Source organism: Typopeltis vanoorti, chromosome 14 (genome assembly GCF_054136105.1).
Source record: "Typopeltis vanoorti isolate ZY-2024b chromosome 14, IOZ_Tvanoo_1.0, whole genome shotgun sequence".
NCBI lineage: Eukaryota > Metazoa > Arthropoda > Arachnida > Uropygi > Thelyphonidae > Typopeltis > Typopeltis vanoorti.
Genome location: NC_143562.1, coordinates 77736343 through 77757655, shown reverse-complemented (window position 1 = coordinate 77757655; position 21313 = coordinate 77736343). Strand labels below are relative to the sequence as shown.

The window sequence follows — 21313 nt, the reverse complement described above, 5'->3', positions numbered from 1 at the left end:
AGCACTATAAAGTCACAAATCCACCCAGTTCTCGAATACTGCTCTCACATCTGGAGTGGGGCTCCAAAAAGCTTCCTCAAAATGCTTGACTCAATATACAGAGGAGAGCAATAAGACTAATAAATGACCCATCCCTCACCAACTCACCCCCCCACACTTTCACATGGATGCTTGGTCTCTGCAATCTGTATATTCTATAAATATTTCCATGGGAAATGTTCATCTGAAACAGCATCAATAAATACTAAGCCCATTGGAACACATACAGCTGCTGCCCAACATCCTTTCACAGTACACCTCGAAACCCACAGAACAAGTTTCTTTTCCTCCTCATTCATCCCTGTTACTGCAGTACTGTGGAACAGTCTTCCCCCAGACGTATTTCCCAAGGAATACAACATACAGGCATTCAAATCAAATGTAAACAAGTTTCTCCTTTCGCTACCCACCACCTATATACTATCGTACTATATGTTGACCAGCCAGCTTCCTGTATATGGGCCCAACATAAAAAAAAACAAGTGCATCTGCAGAAGAGGGGGGGGGAACCGATGAACTCCCCTGGGATTGAGTAAAAAATTCCACAAATTATAGTTGTAAAAGTAATTGAGATATGTAACCTTACACCCTCAACCATGGGACACTTTTTCTGTCTTAAAATTTTATTATAGTTGGCCTATTTCGGCCCACGGCGGGGTAGCTATAGAACACGTGTTTTATTGCAACAATAAAGCACGCGTTCCTGTTTTTGGTTCATCTTTTTCTGATTTGTGAAAAAAATGTTCATACTGTTGTGAACAGCGATCAGTGTTCGTTTGCCCTCTGTGTCTAGTGAATCACTGAGTGAAGTGTAAATTGTAAATTTATAGTGAAACAAATTTAAACAGAAAAATACATATTTAAAAGGTAAGTGTATGCAATTGAATATTATTTTACTTGTTAGTTTTATGATTTTTTTTTTTTTGCTTTTAAACTGAAATAATTCAATTTAGGATTTTGGGATTAATTAAGTAGTTGATTTTTAATAAAATATGCCGATCAATTTTTTTATATATGAAATTGTGCTAAAAACTGTATTATAGTTCCCCACAGATTAGAAATCCTTCGGCACTTCTGTGCATGTCCCAAAAAGGAGAATCCATTCCGATAATAGGGTAATCAATCCATCTTCTGGGATGAGTTTGTTTATTATTACAGGTCGGAAAATTTAGCTTTTCTTTTACGAACATTGTAGTTTTTAAAGTGTAGCTATTTTTGCTTGTATAATAGAGTATTAACAAAATTAAAAAAAGGTATACCATAAAACAAAAATTTAACGAAATTTATTTTTAAGAAAGTTTTCTATAAAATAAAAATAATTATACAGAACAGAAATTTTTTTCAAATGAACTTAGATATTCTAAACCGATTAATTATTTATGACTTGTTGTGACTCTTTTAATAAGACATGCAAAAAAAAGGTTGGAAAAAATATCATTATCAAATCCTTTTAATCTTCATAGTCACCTGAATTGGAGTACGAATTGCCATCACTTTCACTTAAACTGATCACCAAAGGTTCACATAATTCTTCGATAATTCCGTCTCTGTCCCAATTTTCCAATGAGGTGACATGAGAGCAATATTTTCCCCAGTTTTGAACTGTAATACTTTCAATCGTGTGTTCTGAAAGCTTAAAAAGTTTCAACATGTCAATTTCCCAGTTACGTTGTGATGGCGAATGAAACTTTCAACTTCTGCCCAAACATACTCAATAGCATTCATATAGCAATAGCATTAAAACAAAATCCGATTTCATGAAGTATTTTCCTTAAAGTTTCTCTTTTCCCGGAAAATTAATCTTTTCTTTAAGCACAGGAATCAATTTCGGAACAGTTGGCACTCTTTTCTCGACCACGTAAAATTCGTGAATAGTTCTTCTTATAACGTCTACATCAAAATCATTCAAAGCTATGGCTTTGATAGTTTTCTTTCTCTTGCGCTTTTTTTTAGGAGATTTAAATTTTGGCTTACCTTCATCTTTTGATTCCCTATGAATTCTTTTAACAGTTGACCCCAATACACCCGCACTTGCATTTTATGACTTGAGAAAGGGGAACAAGGAGACTGCTGTTTAATGACTCTTTTTCGCAGAATGTCAGCATATTATTCAATATTCTTTTGCAAGAGCTACCGAAATATTTAACAGAACTTGTTGACTGTACTGGATCCATCATACAAAATAATAATAAAAAAAAAATGCAAAAAAGCAACAACAAAAATCAAGCTACTACTAGTACAGCGACAGGACAAGAAAGCACATGATTTTGCATGTTGGCGACCAATTCGTACATCCTTTTTTACAAGAATGAAAGATCATTAAAATCGATGTAAAATGAAAATAATGTATTTATAGTTTACATTGACAAATAATTACATTAAAAAATGCTAAAAGACGTTTAATGATGTAATTATTTGTCTCCAAGCTTTGTCCCCCACCCCTATAGAAAATTTTCTGCATACGCCCATGCATACAGTCAAATTGACATGAAATTTGTAGCGTGGGTTGAGTAACCCACACGACAGCATACCCAACCGAAATGGGCATGCAATGCCACTGCCTCATCCATAAATTTAATCTCACTCTTCATTTTCATTAACTCTTGCCTAAGCTCCTCCATGTCACTTCTGTTATTACTGCACTTCTTTGGATAAATTGTCTCATTATATGCCAGCCTGGTTGGCTGAGTGGTTAGCATATCTGCTCTCCAGCCAAAAGGCTGCAGGTTCAAATCCAGCCATGGGCATGGATGTTTGTGATTGTCTTTGAAAATACTAGTTGTTTTGGGGGGCAGTAGATGGCATTGGTGTAGATGACGTGGTTCAGTGTAGTTGGTGGATTGAGCAGTGGAGATGGAGAGTGGTAGGTGCCCTTCCTCGATGAGTCTTTGGACTCCTTGGAGGTGTCACATAATAATAATTTTTGGAATATCCTAACTTTTCATCATACATCTCATAAACTATAATATGTTCCTTCTTCTCGTTTAACCTAACACTCAATAAATCTATCTTTTCAGCACACACGTAACAATTTTCGCAGCATATCCACTTCGAAAAATTCAAAGAAAAAATCAATCTCCAAGTTGAAATCTTCCACATTGCTGGTGTATGCTTCTTTACTGCTATTGTTTTGTATAGTACTTTCACATTAATTAAAACCAGTGGCGGCCGGTGAAAATTTTAAGTGGAGGTGCTGCATATACAAAAAAAAAACTATTCAGTAATGAATTTATTAATAAATAAATTTACATATTAACAATTGCTTTATTAAAAATATTTCATCCTCACCACGAACAAACACCAATAATAAAAGTTTCGTATCAACAGCAATAACAAGCGCAAACGAATATCGGCGTTAGATCGCAGTGCATTTGTTTCGTGTAACGATAATTGAAAAAATATAATTCTTTTCATATTTTCAACAGTGACACTCATCATAATTCAGCCTTGTATCTATAATAAATAAATAATTATATGTTATTTTAACAAAATAAAATAATACTGACAAAAAATAGTTCACCATGCACACACACACCAATAATAAACGTTTCATATCTCACAGAAGTAACATGCGTAAGGATACTAAAAATACACTGCTGTTTGGACAGTGTCTGAATGACGTAACATGCAATGACAAGCGCTAACGAATATCGGCGTTAGATCGCAATGCTTTTGTTTCATAATCTTAAGTGTTAATCGAACAATTCCAATTATTAACTATTCAGTCAATGTCAAAACATAAGCTGTATACTTTAACATGTTGTATTGCATTTATATAATGTTGTGAGCATTGTTATTATTTATAAACAAAAACAAAATTTAAATTTTTCATTTTTTCCTTGGGGGTGCTGCAGTGTCGCAGTGCTTATGTACGGGCCGCCACTGATTAAAACAACAACTGAAGTGAACACTTAAAATCACAATACCACAGTACAAATTCTATATCAAGTTTGATTAAAACACAAAAGCACTAATATAAAAATCTACACAATATAATTAAGATTAAAAAAAATTTTTCTAACGCTGTTCAAATACATTGCCGCCTCTCCTTGCAACACTAGTGATCACAACTAAATACAGATAGGGATCTCAATAACAGTTTGTTACAGTAGATATAGTTTGCTGTAGTGAATTTCTTTTAGCATAGCACTGTGGAGATTTGGTTGGGACCTTCTGAGTGTTATAGTACGTGAGCTGGTTATAGCAGTATTTGGTAAGAATTAACTGTACAGATCCTCTTATGGAGCAATTCATTCAATATACCATGCATCTAATTAATGTAACTGAAATGAATTTATTAACCAAATATCTGAAATGAAGAATTCATAACTAAAATCTCACCTATCATCATCATTATCAATTTCCTGATATGTAACCCTCAAGGGGTGTTCAGGCTATTATGACAGCACTACATGATCAAGTTTACATTATTATTCTCTTACCACCAATTTTATTTCAAATTTGTCTATTACTTTCCACACCCCAGTACTGTCACATCTGAGGTGCTTCTAAGGCACTTCTGACTGAATCAATCCACTTAGATCATAGTCTTCCTCTGCGTCTCTCTCCTGCCATCTTGGGCATCAGCCAGTTTTGCTAACTTTTCCTCATCCATTCTATTTAAATGAGTGGAAAAATAACAAGTGCTAATAATAAGTATTAAAATATAACATTAAATAATTGCACCTTGTTATGTGAAAGTTGTCAGTGTGTTTGAATGCTTGGCAGGGTCTGTCCAGACATAAACACAGCAGTAATATAGTTACCATATCTCTCATAGCCACATGCAATATTTTCAGGTGGTAAAAAGCCAAAAGGTGTTATATCCTGGGCACATATAGTTACTGTCTTTTATAGGCTTTATTCTTTAAAAATATAAAACTTTACTCAAATGAAAAAAATATTATATCACTCAAATTTTTTAAAATTATGATGCTAGAATGTTATAACCCTTTTTTTTTAAATTTTTTTAAAAGTAAAAACAAGAAGCGTTAATTAGAAACGAACCCTCCTACAAAATGACAATTTGGATGCCTTTCTGAATGAAAATATATGTAGCTATGCAATATGCCCATTTTCTTCTTCTTTAGCAACAACTGTTCCAAAAGGAACTATCAGGTCAGGTCGATCAAATCTCTCCATTTCTTTCTATCTTCCAAATTCTTCCTTAACGAACACTGTACCGGTTTAGGTTTTTTTTTTTTTTTTTCTAGATCTTCTCTTATTACTTCTCCCCACCTTTTCTGTGGTCATCCTATTAGTCTCTTCCTCTCAAATTTCATTTCATACATTCTCCTTGGCATTCTTTCTAAATTCATTCTCATTAGATGTTCAAAGCCACTTTAAGCAAGAGTTCATAAGCATTACTTCAACACTTTTTACTAAACTATTCCTAATGTCCACATTTCTTATTCTGCCTTTCCTTATTTTTGCCTACATCATCCTCAAAAGTGTCATTTCCATTTCTATTCGGTTTCTTTTTGTTAGTCTCCATGTCTCTGCTGCATAAGTCAAAATGAGCAGGCACTAACTTCTGTTAATCAAAAGCTTGCACTTAAATGGGACCTCAATGTCTGAAAGAAGACTACTTACACTGTTAAACAATTTGGCCCAGCGAAATCCTCCTCATTGTCTCCTGGTCTAAACTTCCATCACTAGTTAATGTTAATATCATCATCATCAATCATCATTTTCCTGATATGTAACCCAAAGGGGTGTCAGATTACTATGACAGCACTACTGATTAATGTTGATATTTCCACTGCAATTTAAAACCACGTCCATTTTCTAGTCTGTAAATGAGATCAGTGATTCACCCAGAAGAAATTTTGGGTGAACCACTTTTTTTATGCTGAATACACTGAATTTCAGATGAGAATGTCATTCAAGGAAAATATGTTGCAATAAATGGAAAATTGCAATAGCCAATACAGAGCCAATACAGTCACTGAATCTGACAGAATATCTGTGGGATGAACTGGAAAACAGATTTACGGCATGGACAAGATGCTCCTCTTCATTAGTAAAACTTACTATTGTGCTTCAAAGGAGGAGTGGAGCACAATACCACCAACTTTCTACCAAAATGAACACAAAATCATCCATGACTCCCTGAAGCAGTTATCACAGTCAAAGTTTCCAACATATTATTAATTTCTATCAATCAAGACATTTTTTTCCTAACTGCATATATCTCATCACTTTTCGTATGATGGTGCACTTTATATTGTAATATAATAATAATGAAGCATCAATAATGGTGAACTGACACTTCTTTTTTATATATATTTCAAGTATAAGGATGGTTGGCTTTTTTAAAAGAAAGATACCTAAAAATAAGTCATGTTAAAAGTTAAGAGGAGCAATTAAGAAATAATTATTTCTTAATTATTTCTTTGTGAAGCTATTCACAAATAAGGTATGACTACTACAATGGTCATGACAAATAAAGGAAAGGGGTACTTACCCACATTGAGATTATTTCTAATGTATAAAAATATTTTTTATCTTTAACAGCCAGTATAAAGCATTTAAAATTTGAGATATTTCATGTGCATAACCAGTTAGTATAAATTTGTTAAACAAAGTCACTCTGTATTAAACAAAATTTTTCTGTTTTAGAGCATAGTGTGGTTTAGTTTTAATACATATTCACAGAAATTATTATTATTATTATTATTATTTGACACCTCCAGGGAGTCCAAAGACTCATCGAGGGAGAGTGTGCCAACAGCATCGAATGATTGGACCCCTTCCAACTACTCATCTCATCTTCCTTATACCCTCTTTTACCTTGCGGTGTCGAGGGTCCATTGATCATTGGACCTCACTCTGTTTACAGGATAAGGTGGTCAGCCTTATGCCCCGGTGTATCCTATGGCCTGTAGTGTTGAATTCTCAAGGCCAGTTTGCCTGCTTTGCAGGATGAAAAACCCCAGAATAAACTGGGGGAAAAACCCTGCTGTCCACGCCCAAGACTGGCTAACTTGGCTATGGCTGAGGAAGATCCTTCAGCTCCTCACGTCACCGACGGGAATCGAACTTAGGACACTCCTTCCCCAGGCATATGGTTGCGAAGCGCATAACCACTAGGCTAACCGTGCGAACTTCCAACTACTAACTGTGCTCAAACTTACTTAACTGAGCCATTAGTAGCAGAGGCTCTACCAATCGACCAACCTTTGCTGGCATACTGCTAGTAATGTATATTTCGTTGGTGGTGCTAATGTCCTTGGTGAATGTGGTGGTCATGTTTAGTTAGGCTAGAAAATGTGTTCTACATTTAAATATAGTGTGGCTTTTTGTCTCAAATTGTGCTGCAGTTGTGCATCGGTTAGATACAAGTGTCTTTCAGTAGTGTTATTGTTTGGAACCGTGTTGTACATATTGTGTTTTTCGCTGCCGTTTGTTTCGCTACTTCAACATGTAAAGATGGCGTCCAACAAAAAACGTACGTCAGCGACACACAGGACTTCTACACAAAAGGTTGGCTCGGTAATAGATTTTTCGCAATGGATGCGTTGCGGAAACTGCTACATGTATGCGCCAAAGAATGCGAAGGATCTGTGGTTGGTCTGGCTAAATGAGAAGAACGAAAATGTCAACGTATGTGAGAAGTGTCGGGATAGGCTGGAGCGTTTAGGAATGGAAGCTGACATCGGGACCATAGCAGAAGAACTTTGGTGGGAGTTAATGAAAATGAAAAATGACCATCTTCTGCATGAGGAATTGGAAGTGGTCAGTAAGGAGATACTGGAAACTAAAACTGAGTTTATTGTGTTAAACAGAGAAATTAGGATTATAGAGATTGCTTTAGCTGAAGTAACTAGAGCAGGATTACATATGAGTGAATCTTTGGTGAATGATGCAGTAATAAATAGTATGGGAGTGATTGGGAGTCAACAAAATAAAACCATAAGAGGTCTAGAAGAAACGAGATGTCGTGAGAGTGGGGTGATAAGTAAAAGAGCACTGAGTAACTGGGAGAGTCATGCCGAATAGCATAGAAAATGAGTCCATGAGTGATGCTTGTGTGGACTTGAATGAAGTTAAGAATGGTAAGATATATGGTGATTCTATGATTAAGGGTATGGATAGTGGTATGCCTGAGGAGTGCTTGGCTGGTGGGACAATAGAAAGAGTGGCTTTGGCAATAAAGAGAGGGCATGATGCAGACAAGACGATAGTTATGGTGGGTACAAATGACCTGAGTGGTGGTATAAATCGGTTAGCAAAAGATTTAAGAACATTGTTAGATATTGTGAAGAGGAAAAGTGTCAATGGAAGTGTGCTGCCTCGTTTTGACAATTACGAGTTAAGTAGATGAGTGATGATAATGAATGATATGATTGCAAGAATGTGCAAAAAAAGAGGTCTGGAATTTGTTGATGTCTTTGAAGGAAAAAGACAGTTGTATGCTAGAGATGGGCTGCATCTGAACATGGAAGGACATAAGCGATTGAAGAAGTTACTGTTTTCTGAACAAGTTGAAGTAATTGGGCAGAGAAACTAATATTGAAAAGGTTGAATGTAAGAGAGAGAAACTTGAGCAGTGATTGTATATTTATTGATCCTTATTCGCAGAATAAATTGCAGAAGAGACAGGATAAAAATCGGCATGGGACTACTGAAATTAGTTACTTGTATATCAGTTCTAAAGCCGGTACAAGAACTAGGGGGAATCTGCAATTTTTGTATACCAATGCAAGAAGCATTCGAAATAAGAGACAAGAAATTTTGGCATCAGTGCAATCTCACCAAAAGTTGTAGGCATTAGTGAAACTTGACTGTCAGCAGAAGATGTGGTCACTGGAATTGAATGTGATGGGTACAGTATTTTCAGGGGGATAGAGAAGATAGAACAGGGGGGAGGAGTGCTGTTGATGATAGCTGATGTGTTGCAGCCAAAGAAAGTAGTATATCAAGATGATAGACATGTGAATGAGAGTTCATTTGAGGCAGTCTGATGTGAAATAATGACCAACACAAATATACAGTTGGATATTTGTTATGCATTAATATTAATGCATAATGTTATGCATTGGCTCCCACTGAAGAGACCTCAATAAAGGTCGAAACTAGTCTGGGTAGTGGTCCTTCCCTTAATGCATAACATTATACATATCTGCAAGGAGATGTGTTTTGCATTATGGAAGATACTGAGATAGGAGTGATGTTAGCTTGCTCCACCTTTGCAAGGAGTTTCCCGGTGTTGTACTACCTTACCCCAGTCCTGAAGATACTTTCAGGCACAAATTTTGTTTGCTCACACTCGGATAAAGGATTAAACTAAATTTATTATAGTCATCCCTGGAAATTAAAGAAGAGTGTGGTTAACAAGGGCGTTGTGAGAACAAGGGTTTTTGCCTGGAGGGTGGTGAATGAGTGGAATTCATTGCCTGACTTAGTTGTGAGCTCTTCGTCTGTAAATGAATTCAAGAAGAGATATGACAGATATTGTTTTGCTAGTTTGGGTCTCCCGCGATGAGTCTACTGACTCCATGGAGATACCCGTAATAATAATAATAATAATAATAAAATAGTGCTATTAACAAGTATAGATACTACATAAACATAAAGCTAGAATTCATAATTTACTTTCTTATGTTATAATTCTTTATGTATCATGTTTATCTTATTATACAGGGTGATCATAAAGTCATGCAGCCAAAAGTTTGAATTTGTACCAATGCCACTAGATGTCACCATCATATTATTACAAACTATCAGAGACACCGAGTTCGCTGTGATGTGTACAAGTTGCTCTCAGTGTAGCTATGTTCTTTGTGGAAGTAAAATATCTTTTTTCCCAGCTGCAACAAGTTTTAATTTTGGAAAGTCATTTCACTAATCATTCTTACTCATGTGTTTCTGAGGAATTTCACGAGAAAATCTAGGTGCAGTAGTCCTAAGAAGTCTATGATAACGAGATTAGTGCAGCATTTTTGGGAGACTGGATCTGTTGCAGATAGGAATTGCTCTGGAAGACCCTCCATTTTGACTGAAGATAAAATGGATAAGCAATAATAATAATGCATTGATGTAGATGATTGGTAGTAGAGGTTTGCGTAGTGGTGGAGACTGAGAGTTGTACAGCAGGTATCCTCCCGCGATGAGTCTTCGGACTCCTTGGAGGCGTCACAAATAATAATAATAAAAAGAGAGTACTGCAGCAGTCCCCAACAAAAAGCCTCAGGAAACTTGCCATGCAATCACAAATGTCATATGAGTGCTCAGAAAGTTGTGGGATTGTTTCACCTTCATCCATATTGTGTGCACTCAGTCCATGAACTGAAGGACCAAGATAAAGGCAAATGAATAATCTTCTACAGATGGTTATGCTCATTTATTGAAGAATGTGGTATAGAGATGCTTGATATGGTTATCTTCGGTGACAAGGATTGGTTTCATCTCAGTGGGTATGTGAATATTCAAAACAATAGGATTTGGTCATGTGAAAATCGACACGCTTTTCATGAAAAAGTTTTTCATTCTCAAAAAATTGGAGTTTGATGTGCAATATCACAGCATTGCAGAGTTGGACCCATTTTCTTTGAAACGATGGTGAATAGTTTTGTCTACTAAGACATCATCACACAGGTCATGGCACTCCTTGATGTCGGTGAATTCCATTGCTGGTTCCAGCAAGGCAGTGCCATATGCTATACGTCAAATAGTACCGTACATTTTTTGCAAGAATTTTTCGGTGACCATCTCATCTTGAAAGAATTTGGCCTCCAAGATCACCAAATTTAATAACCACCAGATTTTTTTCCTTTGGGGATATCTCAAAAGTGTTGTTTATTGGAATAATCCTCACACAGTGGATGAACTAAAAATGAACATTTCAACAGCGATTGAAAACATCAGTGTGTAGGTGCTTCATAAGGTGGCATCAAACCTGGTAAAAAGAGAGCAAGTCTGCATTCACAAAGGAGGCGGTCACTTTCAACATATGTTATAACGAGGTCGCTATTCTTATTTTATTATAAAGGTCCAATTATAACCTGTATTCGTATCTGTTTCATTTTTCATATACTTGTAATTAATCTTGAAACAGACATTAATGTTCCTCTTTCCTTTAAGGTTACACAGTGATCAGCATTCATATTTATGAATTTAGGGACACAAAACACATGTTGAAAAGATTATTTTACTGATTAATAATAAAATAATAACTTGAGGTTTTGACCCCCTGTACTGAGGTCATCATCAGAAGGATGCATGTGTATAAGAACCAAGCTACATGCTGTTGCACTCTTATACAGGTAAATCACATCAATGTTGTTAACTAATCTTTTTTTTTTAGCCTGCCCTCTAGTGATATAAAAAAATAAATAAATAAATTACCAATAAAAACTACAATAAACTCTGCTAAAGTCCTTATGTACTATGATTCTTCTGGAATTATACAGTTCATATTGTTATATTATGATTATCTTCTGGATTTATACAGGTTGCTATTGAATGTTCAGGAGGAAAAAAAAAAAAAGAAAAAAAAACTTCACTAAGACTTCTTGTATTGAAATTTTTCCTTGTGGTTGCTATGAAGGTTGCAGATGGGTCCTCCACATTCTTGGAATGGTTAGACCATCATTTATGTTATTTCTGGGTTGTGCGACTTTTCGCCCAGTATTAGGAGTGTTCTGATATTTTTATTTATATTTTATTTTTGTATCCTGTTGTTCCTCCTCCTAAACATGAAGAAGAAATCTGCTCACACAGATTTGATCTTAAAATAAATTCAAAATTAATTTATATTTCAATTTTTATCCTTTATATAATAAATGAACTATTGTATTATCTGAAATCCAGAAAACTTAGAGCCTGAAAACCTTAATTCTGAAGCATCCATGTATTTTTGTCTTGCATTTGATAAAGAAGAAAGAATATTATTTGCTTTCTTTCAACAGTATTTCAATTTAAGCACTATTATTTTACATTGAAATGTAAAATAATTGCAATGCAAAGAAGGACATCATTTAGGGATACTCTTACCTGCCAGGTACCAATATTTTCTACTCTTTGTCCAAAAGGACGCTGAAAAATCATGCACAGTTTGAAGGCATCACTTCTAATTTCAATGACGTTATTTAAAAAAGCACATAATGCTGCTAATGGAAATGCAGAAGAAAACAGAATCACATAGCCAAATTGGATGAACATCTCTAAGTAATCTTCAAATGTCCCTTCATACTAGTGGGTGGGGGGAAATAGAAATCAGGTATCAGATTTTACTAGTTTAAATTTTCAATCATACATCAATAAAATAAAAAATAGGTTATACAGCAGGTATCGTTAATATTTAATATATCTACATATATTTAACAATTTTTCATACAACTTTCAAATGAAACAATCAAAAATAAAATATAACACATGAAAATATTAAAATAATGTAGAGCAGAAACATATATTCAATTTAAATGCAAATTAAATTCACAAAGTATCTTTATTAGTTGTGCTCATAAGGATCTTTATAGCACATTAGAGAAATTTAACAACTCGACTGCAACATGGTGATGTATGCCACACTACTGTAAACGTATAGTGTGTTGTTTTCCTATACTTGTATTGTAATATCTTTACTCTTCTATCTTTATTCTATTCCTAATTCTTTATATCTTTATTCTAATGCGCTTTTTCTCTCTTAACCTTACTCACTCACTCTACTGCGTTTTATGTTTATTCACCTTCTGTATTTATTAGCCGTATACCAATGAACACTGAAATATTTATTTGTAAGACTGCGCCATCAGTATATCAAACATTTGGCATAAGACTAAATAAAAACGTCCAATAGATCTCTCTCTATCTTAAGAGTGAAACGTTCCTCAACAAAGTTTACATAAACAGTTGTGGTTCGTAAGTGACTAGACTGCGCTTTTATTGCCTTAATTGTTTCCTGCTCATAAGTCCGATTTATTTAGGAACAGTGCAGTTGTAAAATAAAGGGTCAGGCAGCACTCTTTTAACAAATAATTAAAACACATTTATTTATATTAATATGAAATATACATGAATCAAGACAGGGAGATTGCTTTCTCTACCCATCTATAAAATCTTTAGCATAAGATTAAAATCCTTTCACTTCAACACTAAATAATCTCTTTAACTCAAAAACCTATTTACTCTTTGCTTACAAATTCAACTTATTAAACTGCTAGTTTACTCGCAAAGAGGTTAGCTAACTCTCTGTTAAGTTATTTTTACATATTTTTATATTGACTTCTAACATGCCAATTGACTCTCTTATGGACACTTCTAATTACTAATAAACTAACTCTTAACAGTCCATATACAATATATCTCTTAGATTATAAGAGAAAATATATAAAACGATACAACTTACAGAGGTTCTGTATCACACACATTCAGTCAAGAGTCTTTTACTGAAGTCTTTATGGCTTTTCTTTCATCTCAAGTTTAAGCTTCCTTCAGGAGTATCTTGCTTCAGCAGTATCACATTGGGATATTGGCAGGTTTTTGGACTGCAATCTGCAGTACTCGAATAGCACATACAAGAGTTTTCAGCATACAGGCAAATTCTCCTCTGGATCCTTACTTCAGGAACTTCTGCTTCTAACTGCTGCCACTTCTGCTACTAATCGCCAATGACTGTAACTTCTGCTGCCACTGCTCTGATTCGGACTCTGCATATAGTCTCAGCTCGCTTCCGCTCTGGTTCCAACTTTTGATGACTCTCTCTTGACGTCTGGAGGCCACTTATGCACTGCTAAGTTCCCTTTTATTTTGCGATCTTGGTGCCTTGCACTAAGGGTAGTAAACCCCGAAGAATTCGGCATGACTCTTTCATCTTCTTTTAAGTTTTACCTGCTCTTTGTTCTCCTCCGTGCAATCTGTTTGATCGTATTTTGCCGGGCGTGGAAACTTGTCTCTAAAACTAGGACCTCTTTGATACTTTGCTTCAATACTAACTGCAGATATTTCAGATTACAATTTATTTTCAAAACCATTCACAAAAGAACTGAAAATGTAAATCCCCTGGGAAGCTGCTAATATATATTTTAGTGTAAAACATTAGTAAAAGTATAGGTAGTACTTCAAAAATGCAACATATCAAATCTAGCAGTAAATGTGTTTTTTTTTGTTTTTTTTTAAATGCACAGCAATTTCTACTTTGAAATGCAAGAAAATACTGAATAATAATAATAATAACATGTATTATTTTCTTTTTCATTGGGAATGACCATTTCAGAACCAAATCATATTTACAATGTTCTTTCTTTCTTTCTTCAAAACAAAGTGCACAAGCACATTTTCTTACTATTTTTGCCAACTGAATATTGAAAATAATATAAGAATAACATTAATAACTGTTGATGTTTTTGTTGCATGTTATGCAGAAAGCCAGGCTAACATATAATTTATTTCATAACTGTTTGTTTCAATTCATAATGCATGATTATTTGAAATGAGAGAGGTGAACTGTTTCTCAAAGTATTGCAGATAGCATTGTTGGAATAAGTGGGACAAGAATGGATGAGAACAACATCCTAACAGGAATAGAGATGGAAGGGTATGATATTTTTTGTGCAGATAGAAACAGTAAAAAAGAAGGTTGAGTGCTGTTGATGATAGAAAAGGAGTTATGTCAATACAAAGGGAATTAGTGACTAGTTTTGAGGCAGTATGGTATGAGATAGAAGTGAACAAAATGAAGTACTTAGTTGGATGTTGCTATAGACCTGGAAGGTCAAGGGTAGTGACTATGAAATGTAAAATGTACAACAAATTATCCAAGTAAAGGATGATAATTATGGATGGAAAGAAGATATTCAAGAATTATATAGTAGAAGCAATGTCTAAATGTATTCCAAGGGTCAGAAGGTGAAATAAGGTAGGTGTGAAATGGATGAAATGAAGAGATTAAGCATGCAATACAAAGGAAGAAGGCATTATGGATGCAATGTAAGTGTTAATAATAAGTTCCATGAGGAGTACAAGAACAGGCAAGGAGGGTGTCTTGGTTGGTAAGGGTAGCAAAGGTGTAATATGAGCAGTGGTTAACTAATGAAGCAAAAAAAAAAAAAAAAACCTAGGGAGTACTTTCAATACGTATCCAGCAGAAAAAAACAATGATTAATGATGATGAAAGGATGACAGTAGTTGAATAAAATAGTAAAAGGATAATTGCTGCAGAGGATATAGTTGGGATATTTAATGAGCAATTCATAAAGTATTTCATTCTTATGAATGTGACATCATGCAGAGTTTGAGTTTGGGAGCAATGGAAGTGTAGGAGGAGAGAGTGACCAAGTGAACAAGAGGTACAGTACATGGGGAATTGAGCAAACTTGATTTTAATAAGGTACTAGAATCTAATAATAGGTTATTTATCAGATTACTACATATTTTGAAAGAATGTGCCAGGGACAGTGGCGTAGCTAGAGCTGTTGCCGCCCCTCTCAATACACAGCAAAAATACTACAAGAAGTCAACGACGTATAGGGAAATAAATTAAAACACTATGTTTATTTTTGAAGTAAAACTTTAATTTCAACATTCTAAAATGTTATTTTTCTTGCTTTTCTGTTAGCAAAATCGTCGATGACATTGGTGAAATCTATTTCATAATAATGTAGGTAATTCTTAATCAATTTTATTTAGAAAAACTCCTCTCAGATTGCTGTAGCAAGAGTTACAGCAATTTGTGAAGAAAATTCGCAGTAGTATTGCAATATTTGGAAATGAGTTCTCGACACTGTATTTTAGAATTAACTGCAAAAGTTCAAAGTGCCGTAAAGGGCGGACCGCACCCCCCCCCTAGCTATGCCACTGGCCAGGGTGTTGACATCTGCCTTTGCATACTTGTTTAACATGAATCTTACACTGGATCAAAGAAATGGAAGGAAGGCATACTGCTTCATAAGAGCAGTGACAGAACTCAATCTTCGAGTTATAGTCCAATCTGTGTCAGGTGTTGTGGTTAAAGTGTTAGAAAGGTTAGAACCAGGATCCAAAATTGGGGTTGACAAGAATGGTATTCTCATTGATGGATAGCACAGATTTGCTAAAGAATGGCTTTTGATAGATTGCCACATGGTAAGGGCACAAGAGGAAATGAAGTTTGCAAAGCCTTGTGGGTAGGAGGAAGAGAGGGGATATGATCGAGACACTGAAGTTGATAAAGGGTTGCTACAAAGAAATTTTTGTAGGATGGGGGAAGGGGATAGAACAAAGGGACATACCTGGAAGTTATATAAGAACAGTATAAGCAGGGGCGAAGGAGTAGGTTCTTTTGCATGGAGAGTGGTTGGTCAGTGAAATGCAGATAACACTGAAGGAGTTTAAATCACAGTTGCATGGGCTTTGTGTGTAACAGTGTTTGCCTCCTGCAATGAGTCTTTAGACTACATGGAGGTATGGGGATGATGATGATGATGATGACGATAATAATAATAATAACAGCAACATTAGCTATTATACATGTCATGGTCTGTTTTCTGTACACAGAGATCTGGTATTAATAATAATAAGATTAGAGTTAAACTAGAATAGATGGAGTTGGATATTAGATTAGTATACTGGATTGAAGATTGGCTCTCTGATAGGTATCAATACATTGTGTAAAGAGGACCAATATCCCAGAAGAAGAAAGTCACTAGTAATGCACCTCAAGGCTCTGTTTTAGGGTGCTTTTTAATATATATGTTAATGATATTGGGAAAAATTTGAATGAAATGTTTAGTTGTTTGCAGATGATGCAAAGTTGGGAAAAACTATGAGGAATAGAGCAGATGTTATGGCCTTACAAGAAAATTTGAATAGGCTGAGTGAATGGCACAGGAATGGGGATGCCATTTCTGTGTTGCAAAATGTAAGGTTTTAAAATTTGTGAAACAAACATGGGATGTAGAATTTATGCTTGGTGGGGATATATTGTTGGGGGGGGGGAAGAAATAAGTGATCTTGGGGTGATATTGGATAAGGATCTGTAATTTAAAGGACACATTGCTAAAATTGTGGCAATGATGCCGAAGACACTCACTTGTAGAAGTAAGTAGATTCTGGTTTCATTGTATAAGGCCTTGATTAGGACATATACAGACCACTTTGCACAGAATGGCACCTGGTTTTCAAAAGGATGAAGAAGTATTGGAAAACTTCCAGAGACAATGGACTAAGAGGGTCTCTGGAATGTTGAGTATGACAAAAGGTGCAAGAAGATGAAATTTACAGTCTACTGGAGAGGTGATATGATAAAGTTGGTAAGATGTTCTAGTCAAATGTTGAAGAGGTTTTTCATATAAGTTTTTTTTTTTTTTTTGGGGGGGGGAGGAACATAGTCATTCCTGGAAGCTGTATAAAGAGAGTTTAAACAAAGAATCAAGATGATTTTTTTTTTTTTTTTTTTTTTTGCACGAAGAGATGTGAATGATTGAAATGCATTGCCTGAGAGTGTGGTGACTTGTCTGCAGAGAATGTGAATGTATTTAAGATGGGGTGATGAACTGTGTGTATAATGGGGGGCAGAGACAGAGTCTTTGACTACATAGAGGTATGGGGATGATGATGATGATAATAATAAAAATAACAACAACATTAGCTACAACAACAAAAATAACAACAACAAATTGCAAATACTTTCAAATACTTCCATGGCCAATGTTCATCTGAAATGGCATCAATAATTCCTCCATCCTCTGTTAAATTCATTGAAACACATGCTACAATTACTCAACATCCCTTCACAGATCAACTCCAAACCTGCAGAACAATCTTCTCTTCCTCCTTATTTATTTCCTCTACAGCTATCCTCTGGAACAGTCTCCCAATTAAAGGAATATGTGAATATAAGGAAAACTAAATGTGAATAAGTTCCTTCTTGCTCCTCAATAGTAATAATGTACTACAGGCTGCTCCAAACTCTTGTGTATGGATTATCATAAAAAAAGCTATACAGACATCCAGAGTCCATTTAATATTTAATACGATATTATATTATGAATATGCAAATACATAAAAATTACAAACGAAAAAACCTGTAGTACAGTGCATGTTCAAGTAAGAAGAGAGGAAAGAGGAAACTAGTAATTAGGTTGCCAGGAATCAAATATTATCTCTAAAACAGGGGCTATGTAAAATTTTATATTTCCAAAACCATAATTAGTGGGAAATCTTTTATCCAAAGAACTTTGCAGCAGTGCTTATTCACAATATAAACAAGATGTGAAGCTACTAACTAATCAACATGCACTTGCTACATGTTTGCTAACTTATCAGTATTCAAAAAAAAAAAAAAAAAAAAAAAAAAAAAAAAAAACGCATACGTCATTTTTCATGTCAGAAAATTAAAAAAATACTGAAAGAGATTTTTCTTTCAATTGAAAATTTGGAATAATTGGAAAGAAACAAAAGTAATGCACAGAGGCTTCTATACGTCAGAGAGGTTTCATGGAATCAACAGAAGCCTTAAAACATACTCCAAACCTTAACAAGTATGGCTGTATAAATCTACCAAAGATTTGGGAGACAGTCATCCTAAGACCAAATTAATATTTATTACTTTTATTTTATTTTATTTTTTAAAACTTTCTAAGACTATCATTTGGACTACTATTTCAAAACTTTGAATTTTTTTTTTTTAACCTAGATGGCGCCATATTAGGACTTTAGTTTTGTGTTGCATGCTGCAATTACTTATACTAGCCCCACTGTTACACCAGATTGTGGTTGTCTTGCTTTTGTAACAAACTTTGTGTTGTGTGCTCTGAAGATGCTGGATATAATACCAGTGAAATATTAGCTTCTAAGTTAATAAATAGTTATTTTCTTATCCATCTGTGTTCATATCATACCGTGAAATCTATTACAACATGTCTGACGAACACATAAGCCTATCCACGCATACTATTATTATTATTTACTACTACTGTTTCGTGACTCCTCCAAGGAGTGCAAAGACTCACTGAGGGAGGGCACCTACTCTATAACTCTCCATCTCCACCACTTAATTCACCAACTACACCAACCGTTACTACCATCATCATCTACACCAATGCCATCTACTGCCCACTACCACTACTAGCATTTTTTTTGTATGTGTGTGTGTGGGATGAAAAACCCAAGTTTCCAGGAGAAAAACCCTGCTACCTCCATATGAGATCAGCTAACTCACCTTCAATTGAAAAAAAAAAACCCATATAAAGATTTCTCCTGTCATGACGAGAATCGAACTTAGGCCTTTTCCAAATGAATGGTACAATGTACCATTATTCTTCCAATTGCACTATGGAGGCGCTATATAAATAATGACTTCATAGCCTTTTCTGGGTACTTTGTCTTCCTTCTAAATTTTAACTGTAGAATTCAGACTTGATGCTTATTCACATCAATATTGTGATGAAATCACATATTGATGTGAATATGTGAATAGTCATATGAATTCACATATGACTTCTTCTGCATATCTGGCATAACTATGTCAGCTCTTAGACTTGTCAGTGTAATTGTCCATTTCCACTCTAACTCTTCTCCCTTGCTAAATATTTTTCTTTTCTATGTGTTAGCTGCTTCTGTTGCCTACTTTAGGACATATTACTTATGTACTTATGCTTCTTGAAGGATTTACTTCTACTTATGTAGTCGATATTACTTTGGTTTACATATATACCTCTCAACAGTTTGAATGTCTCAATCACGTCACCCCTTTTGTCTTCTATCCACCAAGCTCTAGTTTGCATGCTGCTATGGCCATATTGGGGTAAGGGTAAACTCCCCCCTCCATGGTAGACACCTCTCTGTGGTACCACTCCTTCTCAGAGGCCTCACTCTTGCCTCCTATGCTGTTGCTGGCTGTTTTACCTTCCGCTTTCTTCTCTCCTTCTGTTTTTTTTTTTTTTGGTAGGACTTCCTGCTATTTTTTATAATCCTAAAGGATTTTCTATTGATCATGTGATATATTTGCATAGTGCCTGCTCTCTAAAGATTCTCTAGTCAATTATATCACATGTGATTTGTTATTCATCACATGATTTGCAATTTTATTGTTTCTCTGAGAAGTCAATATTTGGGGATGGACGGGCAGTTAATTCCATAAATGAATTCTAACACAAGCTCTCATTCTATTCTCAGAACTAACATTGAGACAGTCCTGATATCATTTTTGCTATCTGACTCTCCTCTTCAACATTAACTTATCCTCTACAAACCTGTTGACCAGATCTAAGCATAATAATCTGATTACTGAATGTTGTTATAGGATCTGATTACAATGGAATCTCCACTCTTTTATTCTACTGGTCAAAGTCCTTTTTAGTACAGCAGCAATCCTTCATCACTTCATCAATCCAGTAAAGATTGAAATTTTTATTGACTATCACCCCAAAACACCTTGCCTTCTACACTTCCTCTAATATAGTTCCACCAATACTGTATGTAGCCTCCAATCAGATCCCAAATTTTGAGACCTTATATCTATTCAACTGATATTCCCATTCATTTGCTAGTCTGCCCAACTTATTCAAATCCTCTTGAAGAGTTACCACATTGGCTATTACTAACAATCCCTTCTAAACATCACATCATTTGCAAATAACTAACTCTACTTCACTCTCTACTGCACACTATAAACTTTCAAAATTATTAGAGCCATTTTATCATAAGTAACACTCCACTACCCCATTTATCCTTCTGTCTTGCTGAAACATGCTATACTCTTCTACTTCAGTTCATTAAAACTTTTCATTAAAACTTAAAAAACTCAATCATCACTATCTGGTAGCTGATTTCCAATTCACTAATCTAATATCTACTCGTGGTGCAAGTTACATATCAACTTACCATGTGGCATCCTATCAAAAGAATTTGCAAAATCCAAAAAAAAAATATGGCAATATGTGTCTTTCCTTCATCAACTGCTCTTGTCACTTTATTATAAAAGGCAAGCAATTAACTGAAACAAGAGCATCCCTTAACATATCCATGCCGACCTTCACAGACAATATTGCCTTCATCTTCCGAATATGGTATTTGATCTCACACTAACATTTCCAAAATCTTAATACTTACAGAGGAAATAAAAACTGGTCTACAGTTTGATGCCTCTATTCTACTGCCAGCCATCATTATGCAATGGCTATCTTATCCTCTCTTTCATTCACTGGGCACTTTCCCAGTAACCACACTTCATTGAAAAGCCAGGTCAAATAGAGTTGTGAATCTCTTAGCACATTTTCTTAACATATGCAGTGAAATTCTTCCAGTTATACTTCCTTACAAAATGCTCAATAAAGGGATCACATTAACCATC

At 35.0% G+C, this 21313-nt stretch overlaps 1 protein-coding gene across 1 annotated transcript in view; it reads right to left on the bottom strand.

Annotated features, from left to right (window-relative positions):
* The window catches only part of LOC150099691 (anoctamin-8-like), a 416071-nt gene that overhangs the window by 81717 nt on the left and 313041 nt on the right, over positions 1-21313 (bottom strand). Inside the window, exon 12 of the mRNA XM_090403618.1 lies at positions 12037-12234. Coding sequence (XP_090259744.1) covers positions 12037-12234 — 198 coding nt within the window. The remainder of the gene's footprint in view (positions 1-12036; positions 12235-21313) is intronic.